Below are 21,709 nucleotides of genomic sequence, written 5' to 3' on the forward strand. Positions count from 1 at the left end.
CTGTACGCTCTTACCTGCTATTATACTCTATGAAATCGTAGTCAGTACATATGAGAAAACACTTTGCTTCTCTAGCAATCGTCTACTTAGATGTCCTCCCATAGTACCGACTTTACTCCTTCACAATACAACCTATTCTTCTCTGAAACGCACTACCCTCGATATAAGATGATAATTACAAAGAAAATACGAGTTAAATATTTGAACAATAAATAATGTTGCAAAATAAAATAGTAAGGAAACCTAGAATGTAGTGGTTGAGGATGAATGTATGGCTAATGGAATGTAAGAGAAAGACTGGGAAAATTGTAGAATGAAAGAAACAGTACGACAGATAAGATGATACATGAAAGAGAAGAATGATAATAATAAAAAATATGAATTAAAATGTCCTTGTCCCACACGAGATAGGGGAACGAGAGGTCCCCAACAGCGGGGACCATAAAAAAAAGAAACGCACTCTCCTCGATATAAGGATAATCAGGATCGTTGCGCATTTAAAGCGAAGGGTTCGAAAGCAGCTGCTTGAAGGGCTGAATCAATCATCACAATTATTGTTTTTTGTTATTTATTAGATTTATAAATAGTATATGAAGATATTTAAATATATAAAAACATTTAAAATTTTTAAGTTAAACGGTTTTTTGATACCCATATTGTGGTGGTTGTGGAAAAATATGTACCTAGTCCGCCATATTGGAACGGCGTCCATCTTGAATTTTAAATTTTGACATAATCATCGTGTTTTACTAGTGTAGCCCTTTCATTTGATACCCATATTGAGGGGGTTAAGGAAAAATATGTAATCCGCCATTTTGTATCGGCGGCCATCTTAGATTTATAATGTTATTGATTTTATTATATTGTATTGTCATCTAAATTAAATGTGTGTACCAAATTTCAGATCAATCTGACAACGGGAAGATGCTTAAATTTCAATTTCTAATTTTGACCCAAATAAACAAATTCCGTACGGGTCAAAATAAATAAAACCGTTTAATACATAAATAAGGTGTTTTATAAGATTATTTTCCTTCTCAATTTGATTTTACTTTTTAATTTTACGTGTTTTGTAATATTAACTTATTTCACCTACCTTTATTAATTTTTATCTGCACCGCCTAAACGGTTAACTGGTATAAAAAGCCTTCAGCATCAAGTTCACCGCTATACATAAAATGTATTAAAAGTTTTTAGATAAGTGAATAATCTTATCTTTTAATATAATATCGGAAAAATGCAATGATGTTTAAGATGAACCAAATTTTAAGTGATATTTGAATTAAAATTTATTTTTACTTTTTAGACATAAGATATAGTAGTTGAGCTGGGTTCTGTAAAAAAATAGTTTTAATAACCGTTTGTGTATCCGGCAATATACGTAACTACTCACATCAGGTCAAAAAGCATAAAAAAAATAAGAATACTTCTAGACAAACATATACATCTATATATAAAATGATTGATTCAATTCAAAAATCGAATTCGAATTTCAATTTTTTTTAATTCAAATAGGCATACATACGCACTTTTGGAACGTGTACATAATTTTTCTTTACTATTGGGTTGACGCCTTGCTTGCCTCGTAAATTACATGAAAAAAAAAGGGATGGAATTACTCCGTGAAAATCTTCTCGCATCCATTTCCCAGGCTTAATCACTACACATAAATCTAGATTTCGTTACAGATAAAAGTTTTTTTTTTTTTTAATTAAAAACAGCTATTAATTTAGAAAGCGTTCGGGCGTTCTTTACCGCGTTTGTGGAAGCTGTTTCATTAAAAAACGTCTTTTTGGGCGCCGCCAAAATTTGGACAAAGATTATTAAAAATTTTGGACGTGTTTGGTCACGAAAAGCTGTCATTGTGTGGCTCATTTCGTTGTTACAGGCTATAAAAGCATAGGTCTTCCCTAAAGATATCAAAAGAGATACCAAAATCGCCGCACTTGACAGGCAGGTTGATGATGATGGGTGGTATTACGGTAGGGAGGCTGTTGCCCATCCTCTGGACCTTTGTTTGGCAGCAATGTCAATCAAAGTTGTTTGTAACCCTGGAATCGAACACGCGACCTGAAATCGCCAGTCTCAGTCCAGTATTTAATCTTAGAATTTTACGTTAAGTATCTTATCTGTTCCATTTATAATTATATGTACCATGAAATTATCCATTTAACACGTTCACTGCGGGCCCAATTTTGAAGAACTTTCAGCTGGTGCGGCTGAGGTCGAATCAGCCTCAAGCTGAACTTCCTAGTAGTGCGGTTGAGGCCTTTTCTGCCTCATGTTCATCAGACATAAAGAAAGCTACATTTGTCTTTGTCATACCTCATACGGTTGAGTGTAAACAGCCGCCGCACTAGAGAGAAAACACGAGTTTTACGCGCCGCACCAGTGCAAAGTCTACCATGAGGCTGAATCGACCTCAAGCTGCAGTGAACGTGTTAAAGAGCTCATAAATAACATATAAATGACATATTTACTTGTGTCTTTGAACTATAAGTCATTATGATTTTGCGAATCGAAATCCGAATATATAAATATATTTTAGCGCTGAAACACATAACGGCGTCGCGTTACCGCACCGCCATAATCGGCATTGCAGCCTACCGCTTGAATTTTGCGGTGCTGCATCGCGCCGCACATTCCAGTGTGTTGTCACAAATGGTTACAACCAATTCAATTTATACCTACCATACTTATAAAACACATATGTCAAGCTGGAAGTAATTTAAAAATTTGCGGAATTCTTCCTAGGACCGGTAGGATTTGAGATAATAACAACACGAAGTCCGAAGTAGGAGTGTGTATACTCAAGCTAAATAAACAATTATATTTCTGTGGAATTCCCCTTTTCGATGCGCCACTGACGATGAAGTAATATTGCACCTATAATACCGATGTTAATAAATAATTATATTTGTATGAAATTCCCTTTTTCGATGCGTTGCTGACGATGACGTAATGTTGCTCCAGCGGTGTATCGAAAAGGGGAATTCCACAGAAATGAAACTTTTCCTTTAACTCGAGTGAATATACATACTTCTACATCGGACTACCTGTTCTTACTACCTCAACTCTTACTGGCCCCTGCAAGAATCCCATAAATGATAATAACTATTTTTAAATAAGGTTTAATCCTCTTTATCGACTATAAGGTTTTAAACAGGCTTCGAAGTCACCGGTATTAAGAGAGGTCCCTAAACTCCTTCTAGCTTCAACGACTCTAAGGTAGACGATGGATCGACAAAACAATAGCGTCAAGTCATCATAATAGCATGACAAGGGTTTCTAGAATAGCATAAATCTTTTATTATATTACTCGATCTTTAACTTGGCGATACCAGGGTCCCCATATAACGCAGAAGGCGTTTTAATGTTTAGGAATTGCCATAATTCTATCCCAACCCCGGAATCAACATGTTTAAAACTTCCGGAAAAATCCCAAACAAAGGTCTTGAATAGAAACCTGAGCATTGTCTCTTTCCTATTATATATTTATGCGCTTCGATGATCGATATATATCTTAAAATATTTTTCAGTGGGCAGGCCACATACATGCATGTTATGAAGTGAAAATCGTGGACCGAGTTACACAGCCTTAAACATTCCACTTATCCACACCTTGTAGGTGGACTTGTCCTACTGGGTAAATTCTATATTCACAAAAAATTGTGTTAAAACTGTGATATAAAAAACTATGATCTCGTAACGAAGATAAAGAAAGGAATATGATGCACGGGAGACGATTTGAATCTGTATAAAGATGGAGATTGTTAAGGATAGACGAAAACACAGTTTACCCTAGAAAAACGTAACTGCCCCATTCATGGCAGGGGAAAACGAGAAGTCCCCAAATAGAAAGGCATAGAAAAACAGAGGACGTCTTAGAGCTGAATTGACGATGAGGTTATATGGCGAAGCTTAAAGAATGGTTGGAGATATGGAAATGAAGTCTTATAGTTGAAATGATGATGTAAATGATTTAACTGCGACAGGCTTCACAGAAGTTAATTGAAGAATGATTAATGTATTGTAATAGGACTTTTATTACAAGTAACGGGTTACTAGGCGAGGTATTTAAAATTTACAAGGAACAAAAAGAAAATGGTTTCGTAATTGAACAAAGGCAACTCTGCATTGGTCTACGCGGTTCCTTACCCCCGCTTTGTTCCGCGAACACAAAAGATAGTTTTATGACATCTCTTTCCTTTTTTTTTTGTAATTAGCAAAGATACCAGGACGGAGAACAATGTACACCATGGATTATGAAGTACTCATTGTAGCCTCAACCTTTTTATTATTTAACTTCAATAAGTCTTTTTATAGGGTTCATTTTTCTATCTCTCACTTTCTTTACTTTATCAAAAAATTATATCATTTATTTTCAGTACTTACCATTTTTACATCTAATATATAAAATTCTCGTGTCACGGTGTGCGTGATTGAATTCCTCCGAAACGCCTCGACCGATTTTCGTGAATCTTAGCGCGCAATCGGCCAGGGCGAAGAATCGGACCGCCCGTAATTTTTTTTATTATTTATGACAAAAAATTTTGTTTTTATTTTTCTATGATACAGCATACAAAAATACATACAACCCTAAATTTTCACCTCTCTTCGATCAACCGTTATTTTTCATTTGTTAATTAAAAACTTGCAAAATAAAGTTAGCGAGATTAGCTAGTATATTATAAAAGTATTTCGAAAGTACAAAATCGTTCCGTAACTTATAGCTACGAAACAACCTACGCTACGTAGCCGTAGCACACCTACGAAGTAATACTGACAAAACCTAAAAAAAATATGTATGTAAAGATAGCATTAGAAATAAAGATGAGATTGTTATACCTCTCTCTAAACTATTTAAAAATAGTAACTTTTTACTTAGCAAATGTTTGAGATTTTAATTGTGTTGACAACCGTATAATATTTCGGAATAATTATTAAACTAAAAAGTTTTATCAAATAAACTCTACCAAAAGATTTTTAACAGTGTAAAGAATTTTTAGTGAAAATAAATCTCACTTTACTATCTCTGTCCCACACTACCCATGTGATGTTTGTTCAGTCGCTGTATTTCGTGCGACGACAAAGATAACGCTCTACGAAGCCGAAATTAGCCGATTGTCTCTTTCCAAAGGTCGATGTGCAATATTTAACGCCGGGTACTATTACGGACTTTTTTCAATAATCAAGGTCACCGTAATTAAAATAATAATTCGTATAACGCAATAAATTATCGAAATTAATCCGATATTGCAAAACTTGAGCGCTTTGCATAAACGTGTATGAACCGTACCCTCCAGTAAAGGTAATTAACAACTTCCGCGCTGAACGCAATTTATAACGTTTAATTAGATCTAGAAACGACTGCCTAACTGACCTTTATTTTTAATTCAAATACGGAGAATTTAATATATATATATTGATACTAATTCTTAAACAGGATGATTAGTTAGCGAAGGCTTGAAAGGCTTTTTTGGTTCTGGTTTTGGACAGGTCTTTATGTTTTTAATACACTATTTAAATTTAAAGATGGCGCCAGATGGAATTATGTTTAAGCTGTCACAGTCATGACCTATGAAATTTTTTAAATTAATATTTCGATCATTTTCAGATTTAAAGGTGCTATCTAACAATTGAATATAACTCTTGATAAGGTGACAAATAAAAGCAATAAATATAAATGAAAAATTTATTAGAGCAAAAGTGCGAAAGAAGAGAAAATTAACTGTAAAATAAAAAGAGAACTGAAAAAATTATTGTCCCCAACAAAACCCTGTTTCCAAAAAAATAGGGGGTGGATATATAACTCGCGATATTAGAACATACACAAAAAAGGCAAGGCTTATACGGATAAGTAAACAGTTGACATCAAAGTAACTCAACCCTTAAACATTTCGAACGCTAAGTAAGAAATATAAGCCCCTTCAGTTAACGTTAAAAAGGGTTATTGAAAAGGTGGTAAACTTAATACTTGAGACAGTATGATTATTGATTTTAACTCAAACGTTATCTTTATAAGCTTTAATAAATTTAAACAAGCTTCATTATATCTGGAAAAATACTGCATTATTATGAATATATACAATATAAAGATACTAAACGTATATATAAATAAGACGAACACTTTTATGTTTTTGAATTTTTCTTCGTTCGAAATAAAAAACTATATACAATATTAAAAATTAAACTTAAAAAAAGCCTATCTAAACATTATAAAAAAGATAAAAGATAAAATGAATTTATTCAACATTGAAACTTAACAGAACTCTTATTGTAATCTGAAATTGAATATAATTGAAAAAAATGAGTTGCAGCATTTTTTAATCTATTTTGTTCCTGACTCTGCTTTGCAAGGTATTATAGTTGAGAAGAAGAAGCAGAAAGAAATTCCACAACAACATAAAATTTAATAATTTTGTTTAATCAGCAACTTAGTTTAAAGTATCAGCTCGTATCAAATACAAAATAAAAACTCATATAAAATATCAAGTAATATTATAAAATAATATATAATAAAAAGTTTCAGGTAATTTCAGACAACGAAATGAACTTCTTCATATTTATGCTGGATTACAGTCATTCTTTAAAGTCTTTTCGTGCTGTTTTACTTCAAATAAAGTGGTAAGACAAACACTATTTCGTAACAACATATCGTTCTTGATAACACTGTGGAATATCTAGTGCAAACTATTTTCAAGTACTATACACTCCGACTGGATTCTGCTTATCGCACGCGGAATCAACTTAATATCTAACCTTTTGATGGACTTTCATTTTTATTTTCTACAAAACCTCTCTTGGATTACTTTCAGCCCAAACCCTACGGTTATACTTCGTCGACTTTTTATCTACACTTTTCTTCTTCATTGTCATGTTCTTCTGGAGCAGCATAGAAAATTATTACAGCTCTTCTCACCTATGATATTCATTTGGACGTATTCAAATGTTATTAAGTACAGGCCTTGTCTTATGGATAGCAAAACTACAACCTATGTGATAGCAAGATTGATCGATGTGACGAATACGGCAACCGTCGCACAGACACTGGCGCACAACCTGAGGATGCCAATATGGAGTAGGGATAAGGAAGTGGTCGCACGAAAAGTAATCTTAAACATTGTTAGCACGTCGTTAAAATAGATCAAAGCTGTAGTTTTTTACTTAACACTCTAACATGTAAAACGTGAGGAAATATTGTTGGAAATATTAAATGCCAATGTAAAAACAAAAGCACGGACGCTAATGTCTGTGGAACATAGATACGAACATGATGACGTACGGTAGTGAATCGTTGTATTATCTGTTGTCTTTGACAAGATCAAATTAGCACAACGAATCATGGAGAGCTATATAATCAGGATTTCTGAAAGAGTTCAAATCACGAAGACATTCGAAGACCAACGAAGGAAACAACATAGGCCAGCGCATTGAAATATTTAAATGGCATTGAACAGGCTATACAGCGCATAACAGGCTGCTGAATCATTAAGGTTCTGGAATGGATACCATGAGGCACTGGCATACGTAACGTGACACCCACCCATAAAGTCAACAAACAACCTTATTGAGATCGTCAGAAGACGCTAGATGTAGGCAACCTTTAACAAGCCCTATTTTTTAAATGTAGCCTCTGTTTTTGGAGATCTTTCGTTCCTCCTTACTTGTATAGAGGCAGAGACGTTACATTTAGGATGAATGAGCATATCAGGATTGTTAAATTATTTTACATACTCCTTTTTTCTTCCACAATATCTTTTATGCCTTCCTTTTGTCCTTCACATGTTCTATCTATACTCAGCGGCAAATATTCTTACATAGATCGTCTTTCTTGCCTCATTTATACTCCCCAATCACAGTTTATTATGACTTATGAGATAAAACGAATACTTTTTTAAAAAATCATTATTTACTGCAAGTTAACGGTCGTTAGTATTTGTTGTTGAGTCTACTTCCTATTTAATATGTGCTTCACCACTATTTTACAATACTCAAGGAATGCAGGGTTCAGATTGTCGTCGCCTATCAGGGAGGCGATGCTTGCTCCTCACTCCTTGTCCCCATCTCGACCTTGGAGCGGAAACCGGTCCACTTGGAAGTCTATAAGGAAAGCCTATGTCAAGTAGTGGATTTTCTACGGCTGAAATGGTGATGATTGTGCTTTAAACGAGTTGAGAAACCTCGATAAATAAGACATCAACTTTTAGATAGTTTCTAATTTCAAAAGTTTCATGACGCATTACTGATTTATAACATCCACAGAATAAAAATGATATACATAGATGTAATCAACTAAAAATTAATGTAACGTCAATGAGTAATATTTGCTTTAATATAAGACGTAATTATCTTAATACACTAAAAATTTATGGCGCCTGTGAAATAAAAATAGCAATTCTGTAGGAGAATAAAAGTGTGCTATATTTTTATTATAAAACCGTTGATTATTTTAGGCAATGGACCTATTGCAATAGATCAGTGCACGTTTGGAACTCTAGTAGGTTTGGATTGAATAGTTATCAATATAGGAGAGTTAAACTTGTTTATTGTTTCGGTAGCGTTCACGGTTCGTATTACTAGCCACTAAATCCACAATACTTTTATTTTAAATCATTCTTGCGTGTTCGTATTCAAATTCAAACGCCGATTTGAATTCGGACGCTATCAGTATTGTGGTGCGCTGCCGTTGCGTAAGGATCATGTAGATTGTAAATACTCTTAGTTCATATGTGAATACACCTTTTTTTAATCACTCTTGGGGTATTGTCTTCCTCGCCAACACGCTCAGGTGGTAACTCACCTCCACCAGCTAATTGTTTATGTTTTTATTAAATTGGACTCATCTATCATCCTTTTAAAGTAATCAAGTGATCACAATAAATGACGCTAAGTAGATACTTATATGAAAAATTGGATAAAGAAAGACAATTAAAAGTTTAAGTAAGAAAAGAACCAATATTTAGCTACTTCAGCACATGCAGTGGTAGTCGTGCAATGAAATGCACTGCACGCCAGCCCGCTGATAAATGCGTATGCGGCAAACAAAGCGAATCACACAACCGCCACCACCAAAATACTCAACACGTGTTTCACCCCTCCGCGTGGCATCTTCAGGAGTTATGTTACATCGATTAGTGCCAAACACAGAGTAAAAGTTTAATAAAAATTATATTTAAATTACAAAGAGAGTAATATGTTCATCATTTAAAGACCCGTTTAAGTAACCGTTTTATTTTATCTAATATTAAATAATTCAAAAGTAAATACAACGTGTATTTATCCAAGGTCAATACGACCTAAATTTTTTGATCTATATTAGCATTGAAGCGGAAAAAAGGTTTCGTGTCATTTGTAAGGATTCGTGATAATCGAAAATGATTTACTTGAATGTTTCTTTTCATTAATTGAATTTGAATTTAATTTGTTTCTGCTTTGTTATGTATCACAGCTTTGGAGAATTATTATCAAAGAAGTTTCAAAAGTTTTGACAACCCACCAATCACCCTGTTTTAACTGATCACTTTGAAATGTGCTAAATAATTTAATTTGTTTTGGAATTGTAATCGGAGATCAGAAAGGAATCTTGAAAATGAAAAACGCACAGAGTCACAGTTAATACAATCATCATTTCATAATTTATTCCTGCGTCCAAGATGAAGCCTCGCGCTTTACTTCGCTCCACGTCATCAGGGGGGGTGAGGAGTCAGGATACGATCTTAGTGGGAATCGCTATATGTATGAATAGCATTACCTATAAAATGACAAGAAATCATCGGCTGTGTTAGAGGCGGAACATCGAGTCTGCATCACCTCACGTCCTCGTCGTCCTTCCTGGGAACTGCTGCAATCGCGCAACCGCGCGGCTGCCACCTCGAGGTGCAGTTAAGCTGAGAATACACAAATCTAGTTCACGGATCCTTCCGCTCCGTGAACTCAGTACCGATGAAGCTGTAAAAGCCTTAGGGCTAGCAGCATTAACATCTTTAGAAACAATACAATGAGAATGAAGGGCGAAACGCGAATCATCTGCGCTGCACAGAAATAACTCACTAAAAAGGCAACCCGATATAAAACCGAGCATGCCCACAGGCTCCAAGGTGGCAGCCCCACCAGCAGGCTAGGGTATGGTAGACTAATCACTCGCTTACCCGAAACTAAACGATTAAATAAACTGAATCAGTAATACAATATTTATTGCAAATCAATAACAGTTAGGCGTAAATTCTTAACAAAGACTGTTCAAAAACTTACTATGATTTAGGTATAATGATGTTACAAACGAACAGACTTCAACTAAAGGGTGGAGGAATATATGAAGTCGCTTGAATTAAATAACCCATTGGACTTTGTTCTGGTAAACAATAACTTCCATTACCTTTTAACTAAGATAACAATGTGAACTTATATAAATTTTACAGTATAAATATATCATTTTGGTACCAAAATATGTGAACATTAAAGAGTGTAACATGCCAATAAATTATTTCAGTGACATATCTGCAGAGACATATACCATATGTAACGATGTATCATACATCAATTGACAGCTATATATTCATGTTTTATGCAATTTGCTATCTCACTCTAACGTAATCATAGGAAAAGTCATGGGAAATTTTAAACTTATAATTACGATTTCATCATTAGGTGCAAGGGGAATGTACCTATTAGTCATCTGCTAGTCAAGTACTAATCGACTCACACACTCAACAGGTAACGTACATGTGTGCGTAATTAATTCCGTTGAAATCCACTCGAATTATGAGCTCGATGTTTTAATATAACGATATCAAATTAAGGCTTATTACATACTGTAAAATAACGAGAAATAATTAAATAAATTAACAATGGGGTTAATTTAATGTAATCTGTAAACGCATCTATAAGGCACATCACTCGTATTTAAAGTAATCAGGCGTTACCTTGCGGAAGTTCATCCTAAACAAGAAAGAGACCAATATTTAGCCACTTCCGCACATGCAGTGGCAGTCGTGCAAAAAAGTGCACCGCCCGCCAGCCCGCCGACAAATGCGTATGCGGCAAACAATGCGAATTACACAACTGCCACCGTCAAATCACTCTACACTTCACCCCTCCACGGGGCATCTTCAGGAGCCATGTTACACCGATTAGTGCCAAACACAGAGTCATCACTCGTGCAACCGTTGGCGACGAATTTCTCTACCCTTAACGTGGGTAGGTTCCCCTAGGTGCAGAACCTGAAAAACAAAAATTTGAAAATAAAAAATGGACGAAGTCCGGTTGAAGCTGAATTTAATTTTTTTTTTATTTTTGTTTAGGGCAAAAAGAAGATAATGTTCGCGAATTCCTCGGATTAGGGCAGCATAAAACCGGTCATCATCGATCATTGGAGAAGTCCTTACAATGGGCGTCTATCGGCTAACATAATTATGGTGATGAAAAAAAAGTATATTAAATCCTCGCGTTATAGGAGGTAAAACTTTGTAACAAACTTTGTAAACGAGTAATATAAAAACACATATCTAATGGATTCAGGAGTTACTTTGCGGAAGTCGTTACTCGTTACTTTGGTAAGAAAAGGACTAATATATAGCTACTTCCGCTATATAGTAGTAGTCATGCAATACAGTACCAAATACCGAGTACTAATCGGTGTAACAAAACTCCTGAGAATGCCCCGTGGAGCGGTAAAACATCTGTTGAATGATTTAACGGTGGTAGTTGTGTAATTCGCATTGTTTGCCGCATGCGCATTTATCAGTGGGCTAGCGGGCGGTGCACTTTATTGAACGACTACTGCTACATAGCGGAAGTAGCTATATATTAGTCCTATTCTTACATAAAAACACATATCTCTGTAGTAAATTTATAAGAATATGAATATTTGCATGATGGTAGAATGCTAAAGGTTTTTAACCTGGATCATTTTGTAGAAGTAAACTCGAAGGCTCCTTCGGAATCATAGGTAAAACTTCTAGACTTCATTATTATTTCAGTTCTCGGACTTCCTATGTTAGACATAAAGCCTTCAAGCCTCCTTATAATCATCTACAAGCATCTTGCATCTTCTTGGAAGTGGACTTTCCCGCTGGGTTTGCAATCTTCAGAACCTCAAACCTCCACTCCAACTCCGTTATATCTTGGACACTGTCATTTAAATCAAAATCTGCTAGTATAAGTCAATTATTTCCTTTGTAAAAGATTTTAATATTACTATAAAACTTTATATGAATGATTTTTGATGTGACTTTACAGTGCGTTTAACTTTCCGATCGATAGCTATTATCAGCTTTATGTTGTTTGCGTGAACATAGCTAACATAACTGTGTGATATACAGAAGCTAACGAAATAACTAATATGACGTCAGTCGACAAAATTTTTATCACGTTTTTTATCATAGCGAGATAGCATTTTATTTCCAATTCAATCCACAGTTAGCTATCTGGTGTAACATGTCGATATAATGAATTAAAGTTCAGGTTTGAGATGGAAGTTTTCAGAGGTTTTAACAGGAGAATCTTATTTATACTTATTTAAGTCATGGTTTCTGAGACAAATATATGTATATATGCATGTAATATAATAAAAGTAGTCGGCTCAGCTGTAAGCTTGTTTAAAGTTTGTAAAAGTTAGTAAATAAGATGTCAGGCAAGCAGAGGACTATAGTACCATTTTTTGTTCTTTTTTTAAATCGATGGACGCTCCCAAAGACCGCCACGAAGACCGGTCCTGCGTTGACCACATCAGGTGACTTTCCGCCACTTTCTATGTCGCTTGTCCCACGTTTGGTCTATCCACACTGCGTCTACTATCTTCCGACTGCGCTATATATACACATATATATATATATATATATATATATATATATATATATATACATAATTTTCTATATTTGCAAGTCATTAGTTTTTTATAGCCTCCAACAACCCTTGCTATTTTGTGTAGAATGAATTATAGTCCAAGTTTATTCATTTTTTTCAAAAACATTTCTCATCAAACAGATATTGCACGGTGATCAACATGTTTCAACTTGTAAGAATCTCATATGAGGCGATTGATTTGCTGTTAAGTAAACAAAGATTAGATTTTGTATTTAGATTATTTTGACCACGTGGACAGGCTTGCCGCTAGGTAATGAGATAGCCAAGGTCGCGGGCAGCTTAAGAGCGGTCGTAGTGGCAGTATTTTAAGCAGGCCTTACAGTGGTTGCTTGCTGTCTATTGTCCGATATGATGCCCTTTTAAAATTCTATAAGGACACTGTATATCACTGTTAAAAGCCCTAATATATATATATATATATAGTTAATATGTAAGCAATGAAACAGAAGTAAATGTCATTTTATTATTATTCGGTAAGCTTTCACCTTTATAAATAAATAAAATTGAAGTTTCATTTGCAACATTGAATAACCATGCTTTTTACAACATGCATAAAAATATATATACGATACATGTACAAAATTAACATTTTTTTTTGTTTTTGCTTATCTATCTGTATGTTTGTTCCGGATAATCTCGGAAATGATTTGATCGATTTTAACGGGATTTATGCTGCCAGATAACTGTTATAATATGTAGTAATTTAGATAGTTTTTATTTTAGAAAAAATCTTGTTACTACAAAAATCCGTGCGTGTCACGTGAAACAGGCAGTGAACAGCTAGTAAATAAATAAATACATAGTGAATTGGAACCAGGCAATGTTGAAAGCAAACACTGTACACTTAGCCTTATAATGTTTTGAGAGCCACACTCGAGATAACTCGGTAACCATATTTATATTTCAGTGTGCATTGCTGGCGCTGTCGTCATCGTATTCACTTTGCGTATGTTGGTCAGCTTGTAAAGTCGCAATTGTAACAATGTTGCGCGCAATAATCTGCCTTTGTTTTGTTACCATCGCAGTTGGTCAAGTGATCCGTGTTGGACCCTGCGTGTGGGAGAACAGGACGTCTGGTATAAACTTCAACTTTACTGGTGTAAGTGCTTATTAAAAATAATATGAGATTATATATTTATAATAAAGGCTTTCACGGCTACAACAAGCAAACACGTTAAATTTTGTACTGTATTTATGAAAGTAACGAAATATTTTTTCTTATTTTTTATGTCTTATGACTCTCGTTATTGAGGGCATATCGTTCCTCTATTTTATATTTGGGACAAGGATATATTTTACAAAAAAAAATTTCAAACTTTCCTATTTTCACTATGTCTCTCTCATAATTTCTCTTTTTCTTCTGCCTGCATTCATTTACATTACAATCAACCGTCGCCTCCCATTCTTCCCTAATACAATTACTATTTTTATTTATTTTTGTGTTATTATATTAAATACTGTTGTAACTTTCCTATTTTCTCTCTCTCTATCTCCCTCTCTCTCATCCTTCATAATTTCTCTTTTTCTTCTGTCTGCATTAATTTACATTACAATCAACCGTCGCCTTCCATTCTTCTGTACTACTACTACTATTTTTATTTCTTTTCATGTTATTATATTAAATACTGTTGTAACTGTTGTAACTCAATATAATACAATGTCTTCTCTTTATACGATTTTTTTTACACTTGATTACATTAAACACCTATGTTTTGCTATTGGAGTGCCTATAAAGAATAAATATATAAAAATTCTTGAACATACTACAAATGAAATTGTCTACGAAAACAATTTACGAATCTGAAACTTGTACATCTGTAGACGGACACAAGCAACAGACTTAGACCAAAGGATTGACACCTTGAAGTCGCAGTTGGCTGGCCTCATAGCGTTCAGAACAAATTGCCGCTGGTACATTAAAGTTCTAGAGTGAAGATCACGGACCAGCAAGCCCACGCGTTGAACTGTCGATCTTGTTTACTTCATCGGAAGCCTCTGGATATATGCCGCTCCAAATCCACAAATATCACTTTTAAGAATCTCGTATAAAGCGACGGGGTAACTGTTTAGAAAACATAGATATTATTTATTTAGTTAATTTTTAACGAACTGAGCAGGCCTTCGCTTCATGGTCATGGTGGAGGAAGAAGAGAAAATAGTAGTACGAACATGTATTTGTATAAAAAAATTCAGAGTTTTACATTTGATGTAAGAAATATAAAATAGGTATTTAAACTCACACGGAATAAAAATGATTTTTTAAATGCCAAGATATCTCGTGTATATATATTGAAAGTCATAAACAATCCTTCAAAAAGTCGCATTTTGTTCGCGAGGTTAGCCCGATCTGATAAATATTATAAAATATTATACGGTTTTGCAAAAGAATTGTGGAAAATGTAAAAAACAAGGAACAAAACAAAGGTTGGATAAAAAATACAGCCGAAAATAACTGTCATAAGTATAATAAGGAAAGATTTTAACTGTAGACAAGCCTTTATTGTACAAAAAAGGTTTTATACAATGGAGAATTGAATAAAGAAAATTAAAAAAAATTGAAAGTGTGAAATGTTAAATTGCGGAAATTGTGGTTAAAAAAATTTCGTGGACGATCAAATAACAATTGAGTTTAAAGAATTTGTTAACTAAGTTATTTAAAATTAGACAAATTATTTATATATATATATATATATATATATATATATATATATATATATATATATATATATATATATTTTAAAACCGAGTGTTTGTACACTAAATTATAATAATAAATGAATAATAAATAAACGAAGGCATGCAAGAATGTTTTAAGTTTGTTTTTAAATATTACAATCTCTACATTTCTTAAATATTATTGTATATACTATTTAATAGCACTACTTTATTTCCAAAGCCAAATATAGTAATGGAAGTATCGGGTTTGTTATATATGTACCTACAACACTTACTAGTATCGGGCAAAACATCGATTTTCTACTATCGCAATTTATTTGACTGACGTCATTGTGCGTGAGACATTTATTATAAGGTAAACGTTCTCCTAAAATATTAAGCTGTAAATAAATTGACAAAAACAAATATTTTCATTTACCCTATTAGCGATAATTTATGTTTAAAATGTGGTAAGAAGCTTTTCGGGTATTTATTTAAATCTTGTGTTATTAGTTAGCTAAAATCTTTGTTGTACATGCTAAAAATATATATACATAATTGCAAAACAGTAAAGAAAAAAGTACAATAGGCGGTCTTATCACACGCGGCAATTTCTTACAGACAACCATAGTATGGAAACATTAGAAGTATAAATAATAGGTAGTTCACGTGTACATATAAACAAAACATACATACATGTGTATATAGCATATATACTGATAATAAACACGGTATAATACATATTCATAAATGAAATAATAAATAAAAGCATCCAACTCACTTAGATCGCATGAAAATGAAAAAGAAAAAAATGTATTAAAGAATTAATAATCGCTGGTATAGTAAATATTTCTTAACCATTTCTATCACAACTAGTTCTGATGAAAAAAGCTATCACCTTTCTTTTAAATCCTTCACTTTTTACTTCATAATTTTATATCTTTAAAGTGTTCCTGTAATATTTTTAATACACTCTGTGATTAAAGAGTAGCGTATAATTGTCATTTAAAACCGACGAAGGCCACCTCCAAAAAATCTTAGATTTATTACTTGAAAATCGCCTATTCCCAATTAAACATCTAGTTAACAGTGTTGGAATATCGTTTGGTTTAACCCAAACCTTTATGAAGGATATTTTGAGCCACAAACGTTTTGTTTCGAATGGTCGATGTCATACTGCATCAGTTCTTCACGATTTTTTTGCTAAAAACTCTACTCATATCATCTCATCTCATCGTTCCGCTACTACTGTTTTCGCCTTCGCGACTTCGTGCAACTTCTGGTTACTCAGCAAATTCAGTGGGGTGAAAACATTTTAGAGGAGTTACAAACCGAATCAGAGTCTTGAAGGCTATACCGGAATAAGACTACTCCGACTGTTTTGAACCTGGAAAAAGCGTTGAAAGGAATGAAATTGATTTGGAGGAACAAATAAGGAATTAACATTTTATAAACGAAATCACCTTATTTATTTATCACCTTATTATTTCTCAGAGCTTAGTTAATTTTGTCTTTAGACGTTTCTGAACGTGAACGTTTGAGATTCTATATTTTGATGGCACATGTTATCTTTTACCTTCTCTTTCTTATTTCACAATTCTCTTCTCATTTAGTCTGATCATATTTCCCTCTATTGTAAGTCCACGTGTCTTCATTCATGGTCTAAATGTTGTCTTCAAACCGTCTCTTTACCCCGACAAAGAACCACAGTACCTAATTCCGGCGTCTTTCGCCTATCTTAACAGTTCCGTCCAACCTTTTTGGTAGATACTCTATACTGTGCTTGCTGATCCTTTGGTCTCCCCTCCAAAACCCTAAGACTCCAGCAGCTATATGTTCTGCTCGCTTTGTGATCTGACCACTGGCATATTAACCTACTCATTTGCTGGGTTACAACTACAACAATCCCAAGCATGACTCTTGGGTGACTGTGAGATGTTCACACTAAATCCTGAAGACTTTGACGTCGCATTTTAAATGTGTCAAAATTTTTTTCAGATGCTAGGAGAATGGCACCAGATACGTCGTATACCCAACCCCGAGGAAACAGGACAATGTTCTACATTGAACCTAGAGGTCAACGCCACCATTCCTCTTCCAGTCGTCAAAATAACCCACAAAGAAGTTCACGATAAACATTTGCATACAAGAGTTGGACAAATAGTACCCAAAAATATGTCTCTTGAAGTGTTTAGCATAATTTACGATAGTAAGTATTTGATTTTTTGTACATTCATAATTTAGATTAAAAGGTAAGTTTCAAGACATCACCATTTATGCCGAGGAATGTTCACCGCTGGACTCCCTCATAGATGCCCAACAGGATAGCTAAGACATGTCCAGCGTTTTTTGACAACCGTAACAAGTCCATTAGTTCTCCTCGTAGATGAACGTCCTATGCTGCAAGATCTACCGTTCCGGCTACAATCATTGATCTTCTCTTCACAACCTTAGACATGCTTTGTGGCCTGACCAATGCCACTTCTCTCTCTGCTCACGATCTCCTCGTTACTGATCCAACCTATTAGATGAATCATGAACACAGCCTTCTCTCTGACTCATTTAACGAGTTGTTTCCTTGCTAATGAGACCCGTAGTAACAGATCTTGTTTCTAAACAACGGATTATGAATCGTTACTGGTATAAGGTTATATTTTCATTCGGTTATGGATCCCGCTATTGGGGGCCTCTCGTCCTTCCACTGTCCTGGGTACACAGGGATAACAGTTACAATAATAAATTATTCACTAAATTTTCTGATTACCATTCTCTTCTTCCTTCCATCGTATTGTAATCTAGTTATTCCTCTTGTTTGTCACAATTTCTTGCATACGATTTCATTCGTTATATTCCTTTTATACCTCTCCCCCCAACGAGTGACTACAGGTAGTTAGCATTTTGTGTTTTTGGTTCATTTTTATTTCTTAGCTTTATTATTTTTTTTTTTAATTTCCTCCAGTTACCTTTGTTGTTTCATACTTGTATCTTCATATTCGAATTTTGATTGGATTTTGCCTTACATTGGAACATAACTCTCACGACGTTTCAGCTTCCATATGAAATCTTATTTGTATAAAAATTTTAAAGGTTTTTCAAAAAACTACAGCCTGAACTATTGATGATTGACTTAAAAATTGTTTATTTCGATTTTTGTTTCTTCGCTTAATAAATTTGAATACGAAATTCAAAAAATTTCCATGTTCTAAATAAATATTTTCAAGTAGATATGTACGGGCACTTTTGTATTGTCCATTATTTTAAGATTATCAGGAGTAAGATACCACCAGCTCGGAGTCCCGACCTGCTGAAAAAAGCTGGCCAGGAACTCAATAGTTGCTCTTTTTAAATGCATTTTAACATGTACGATTTTTTAAAAAAAAAATTTTAATTTTAGATTTAAAATTAAGAAACGTAAATAAGATATCTTGTGGAACTAATTTATATATACTTACACTGAAACTCGTGAATGGTTTTTTAACTTTTTGAAGACATTTCAAGACGTTACGTGTTTGATTTTATTTCATGTATTTATCATATGTCTATTTTTTTCGTATAATAATAAGTTTTGAGGAGCAACGTTTAAAATACCTTAATAAAATAAATAAAATAATAACCTTAGAAACATCTCAAAGGGAATTGCTAGTTCTTTTTAGTTCTAAATAACCCGAACGACTTCCTTTTTTAAATTAATTAATTTCTGCACTACAATTTAATGTTTGTTTTTATCTATTTTAGATCTGACTTACGACTCCGTTGTAGCTTTGACAGATTATGCAAAATATGCCGTGCTATATAGCTGTATGCCTATACCATCAAGCAATAACTCTGCCGGTAAGTTTTATTAAATATGATCATATCCTCAAGAGGCGATCAAAAGCCTGTAGATGCTCTCTACTTGATCGACCAAAATGGCGATGTATGGAGGAGGCTTTTGTCTTGCAGTAGGTGTTTATCAGCTGATATGATAATATTGATCATATAAATTTTTACCGCTGTTCAACAGATTTTCCATAGATTTGTGATATAATTTAACATCATATTATCATAGACAAGTTTAAATCTTAATTCATAAATAATTAATATTTAAATTAATATACATTCTCTCAACTCCTAGTATCATTTCAAATAAAGATACACTCCTCACTCGTTCCCACTGTTTGTTGATAATCGCGGCGTAAAATCGTTGCGTTATCTTACTCTGAAAACTGCGGCGCAGCGCTTTTGCGCTGCAAAATTTTTTGTTATTTTATGGGAGTTGAAATAGTCCGGCCTCGCATACTTTATGACAAGAATCATTATTTATATAAAATAACCATGTCACAAGCTCATGTCATTTACTCAGACGTTGATTCCATCGCTAGTGATTATGGGCATGATGAAAGTACAGATAAATAGTGATGCATGCTAGCATTATTATAACTCATCAAAGAAAGAGGTGATTTATAACTTTCAAACAAAACTACAATTTATGTTTATCTTTTCTTTATAATATGAAAAAAATTATTAAAATTGATTGATATTTGCCTAAATGAAAGTTTTATTTGACAACATCAAGTCGAAGTATGTCCCGCAGTTTTCGTGCAATCTTGCATGATTTACTTACAAGTCAAACTGTTAACTTTAAAACTAATTCATTTCTTGTTTTTCTTCATTCATTTTCAACTCTGATAATACAAATATAAGCTTTTAATTTCAGGATGATTTGCTATTTATTTCTCATAAATTGTAACTCTTTATTATTTATTATCACTTCAGCCTTAACACACCCACAGCTGGACATAGACTCCCCCACAGATTTTCAATAGGATCAATTGGAAGCTGTATCTAGAATCTGATGATCTAGACTTATCGGTGTACGTCCAACGCTGCGCCTTTAGACTGTGATCTCGAACGAAAAAAAATATCCTCAGAGCTATTGATGACATATCATATCTAACAATATCTGGAATATCATGAACTTTTTGATTATATGACTATTAAAAAGGACTATTGTTAAAGCGTACAGTTTCCTCCCTTCTTTCTTACTTTCACAAGTATCACTAATTTTGTCGAGCTTTTTACTTAATTTATATTACTGATTATTTCATAAAGATTTTTAATTCCACTACGAGAAGACTCAAGTTCGCCAATAGAGTAAAAGAAAGAGTTATGCTCGGAGTTTCACTGTGAGATCTTATCAGAAATGAGATTCGCAGATGAAACAAGATCACTGACGTAGAAAGAAAAGGGCCAATATTTAGCCACTTCCGCACATGCAGTGGTAGTCGTGCAACAAAGTGCACCGCCCGTCAGCCCGCTGATAAATGCGCATGCGGCAAACAATGCGAATTACACAACTGCCACGGTTAAATCACTCAACACGTGTTTCACCCCTCCATGGGGCATCTATAGGAGTTATGTTACACCGATTAGTGCTAAACACAGAAACTCACGTAGCCCGAAGAACTGATTGTCTCTTGAAGTGGCACGAGATGGTAGAAGTGGCAGGGGTAGGCCTTCCCCTAGGTGGACAGAGGACATAGTAAAGTCGCGGGATATTGCACCACAGAGCTGGTCATCAAAGCGATTTTTGAGTGTGGCCTTTGACTTGTTGACATGCAACGGCTGAAAAGAAGTCAACTTCGTTTTTAAAGTCTAGAACTAATTTTAAAAAATAAAGACATTTATTTTTCAGTTGTGGCGTGGGTGTACGGCAGAAATACATCTTTGAGTCAAATTGATGCGACCATAGTCCAGGCCTTTATAAGTGGTGATGAAGATTTGAGGAACGCATCTTGGGTGGAAACTTCGCATACAAAGGATGCTTGTAGTACGAGCGGAAGCGTTATTTCTCAACTATCACCAATTGTTGGATTCTTCTGTCTGATGATCTTCGGCAGAAAAACTTTAATTTCCTGTTAATTTATTTGTAAATAAAATTTATGATATTTTGAATAAAATCAATTTTATTTATTACATTTACGTCTTACATTTGTCGATCTCCTTAATTATGAAGGTCGTGAACTCCTATCAAAAGCTTCCTCGGCCGACCCCGTTAGCTTGTTATATTTATTTATTTATTTAATGGAATCAGGCGTTATTTTGCGGAAGTCCATCCTAAGTAAGAAAAGGACCAATATTTAGCCACTTCCGCACATGCAGTGGTAGTCGTGCAACAAAGTGCACCGCCCGCCAGCCCGCTGATAAA

General features: G+C 34.2%; 1 protein-coding gene across 1 annotated transcript; it reads left to right on the plus strand.

The window, feature by feature from the left end:
• Positions 1-13,794: 13,794 nt before the first annotated feature.
• LOC137932433 (apolipoprotein D) lies at positions 13,795-21,479 on the plus strand. Its single transcript, XM_068776047.1, has 4 exons — positions 13,795-13,966; positions 17,521-17,731; positions 19,258-19,353; positions 21,197-21,479. The coding sequence occupies exons 1-4, from the start codon at positions 13,850-13,852 to the stop codon at positions 21,421-21,423; spliced, it is 651 nt and encodes a 216-aa protein (XP_068632148.1). The 5' UTR covers positions 13,795-13,849; the 3' UTR covers positions 21,424-21,479.
• Positions 21,480-21,709: the final 230 nt, after the last annotated feature.

This window comes from Battus philenor, unplaced genomic scaffold, assembly GCF_028537555.1.
Source record: "Battus philenor isolate CCGP_79_NKW_IND1 unplaced genomic scaffold, ilBatPhil1.0.hap1 SCAF_9, whole genome shotgun sequence".
In the NCBI taxonomy this organism is placed as follows: Eukaryota; Metazoa; Arthropoda; class Insecta; order Lepidoptera; family Papilionidae; genus Battus; species Battus philenor.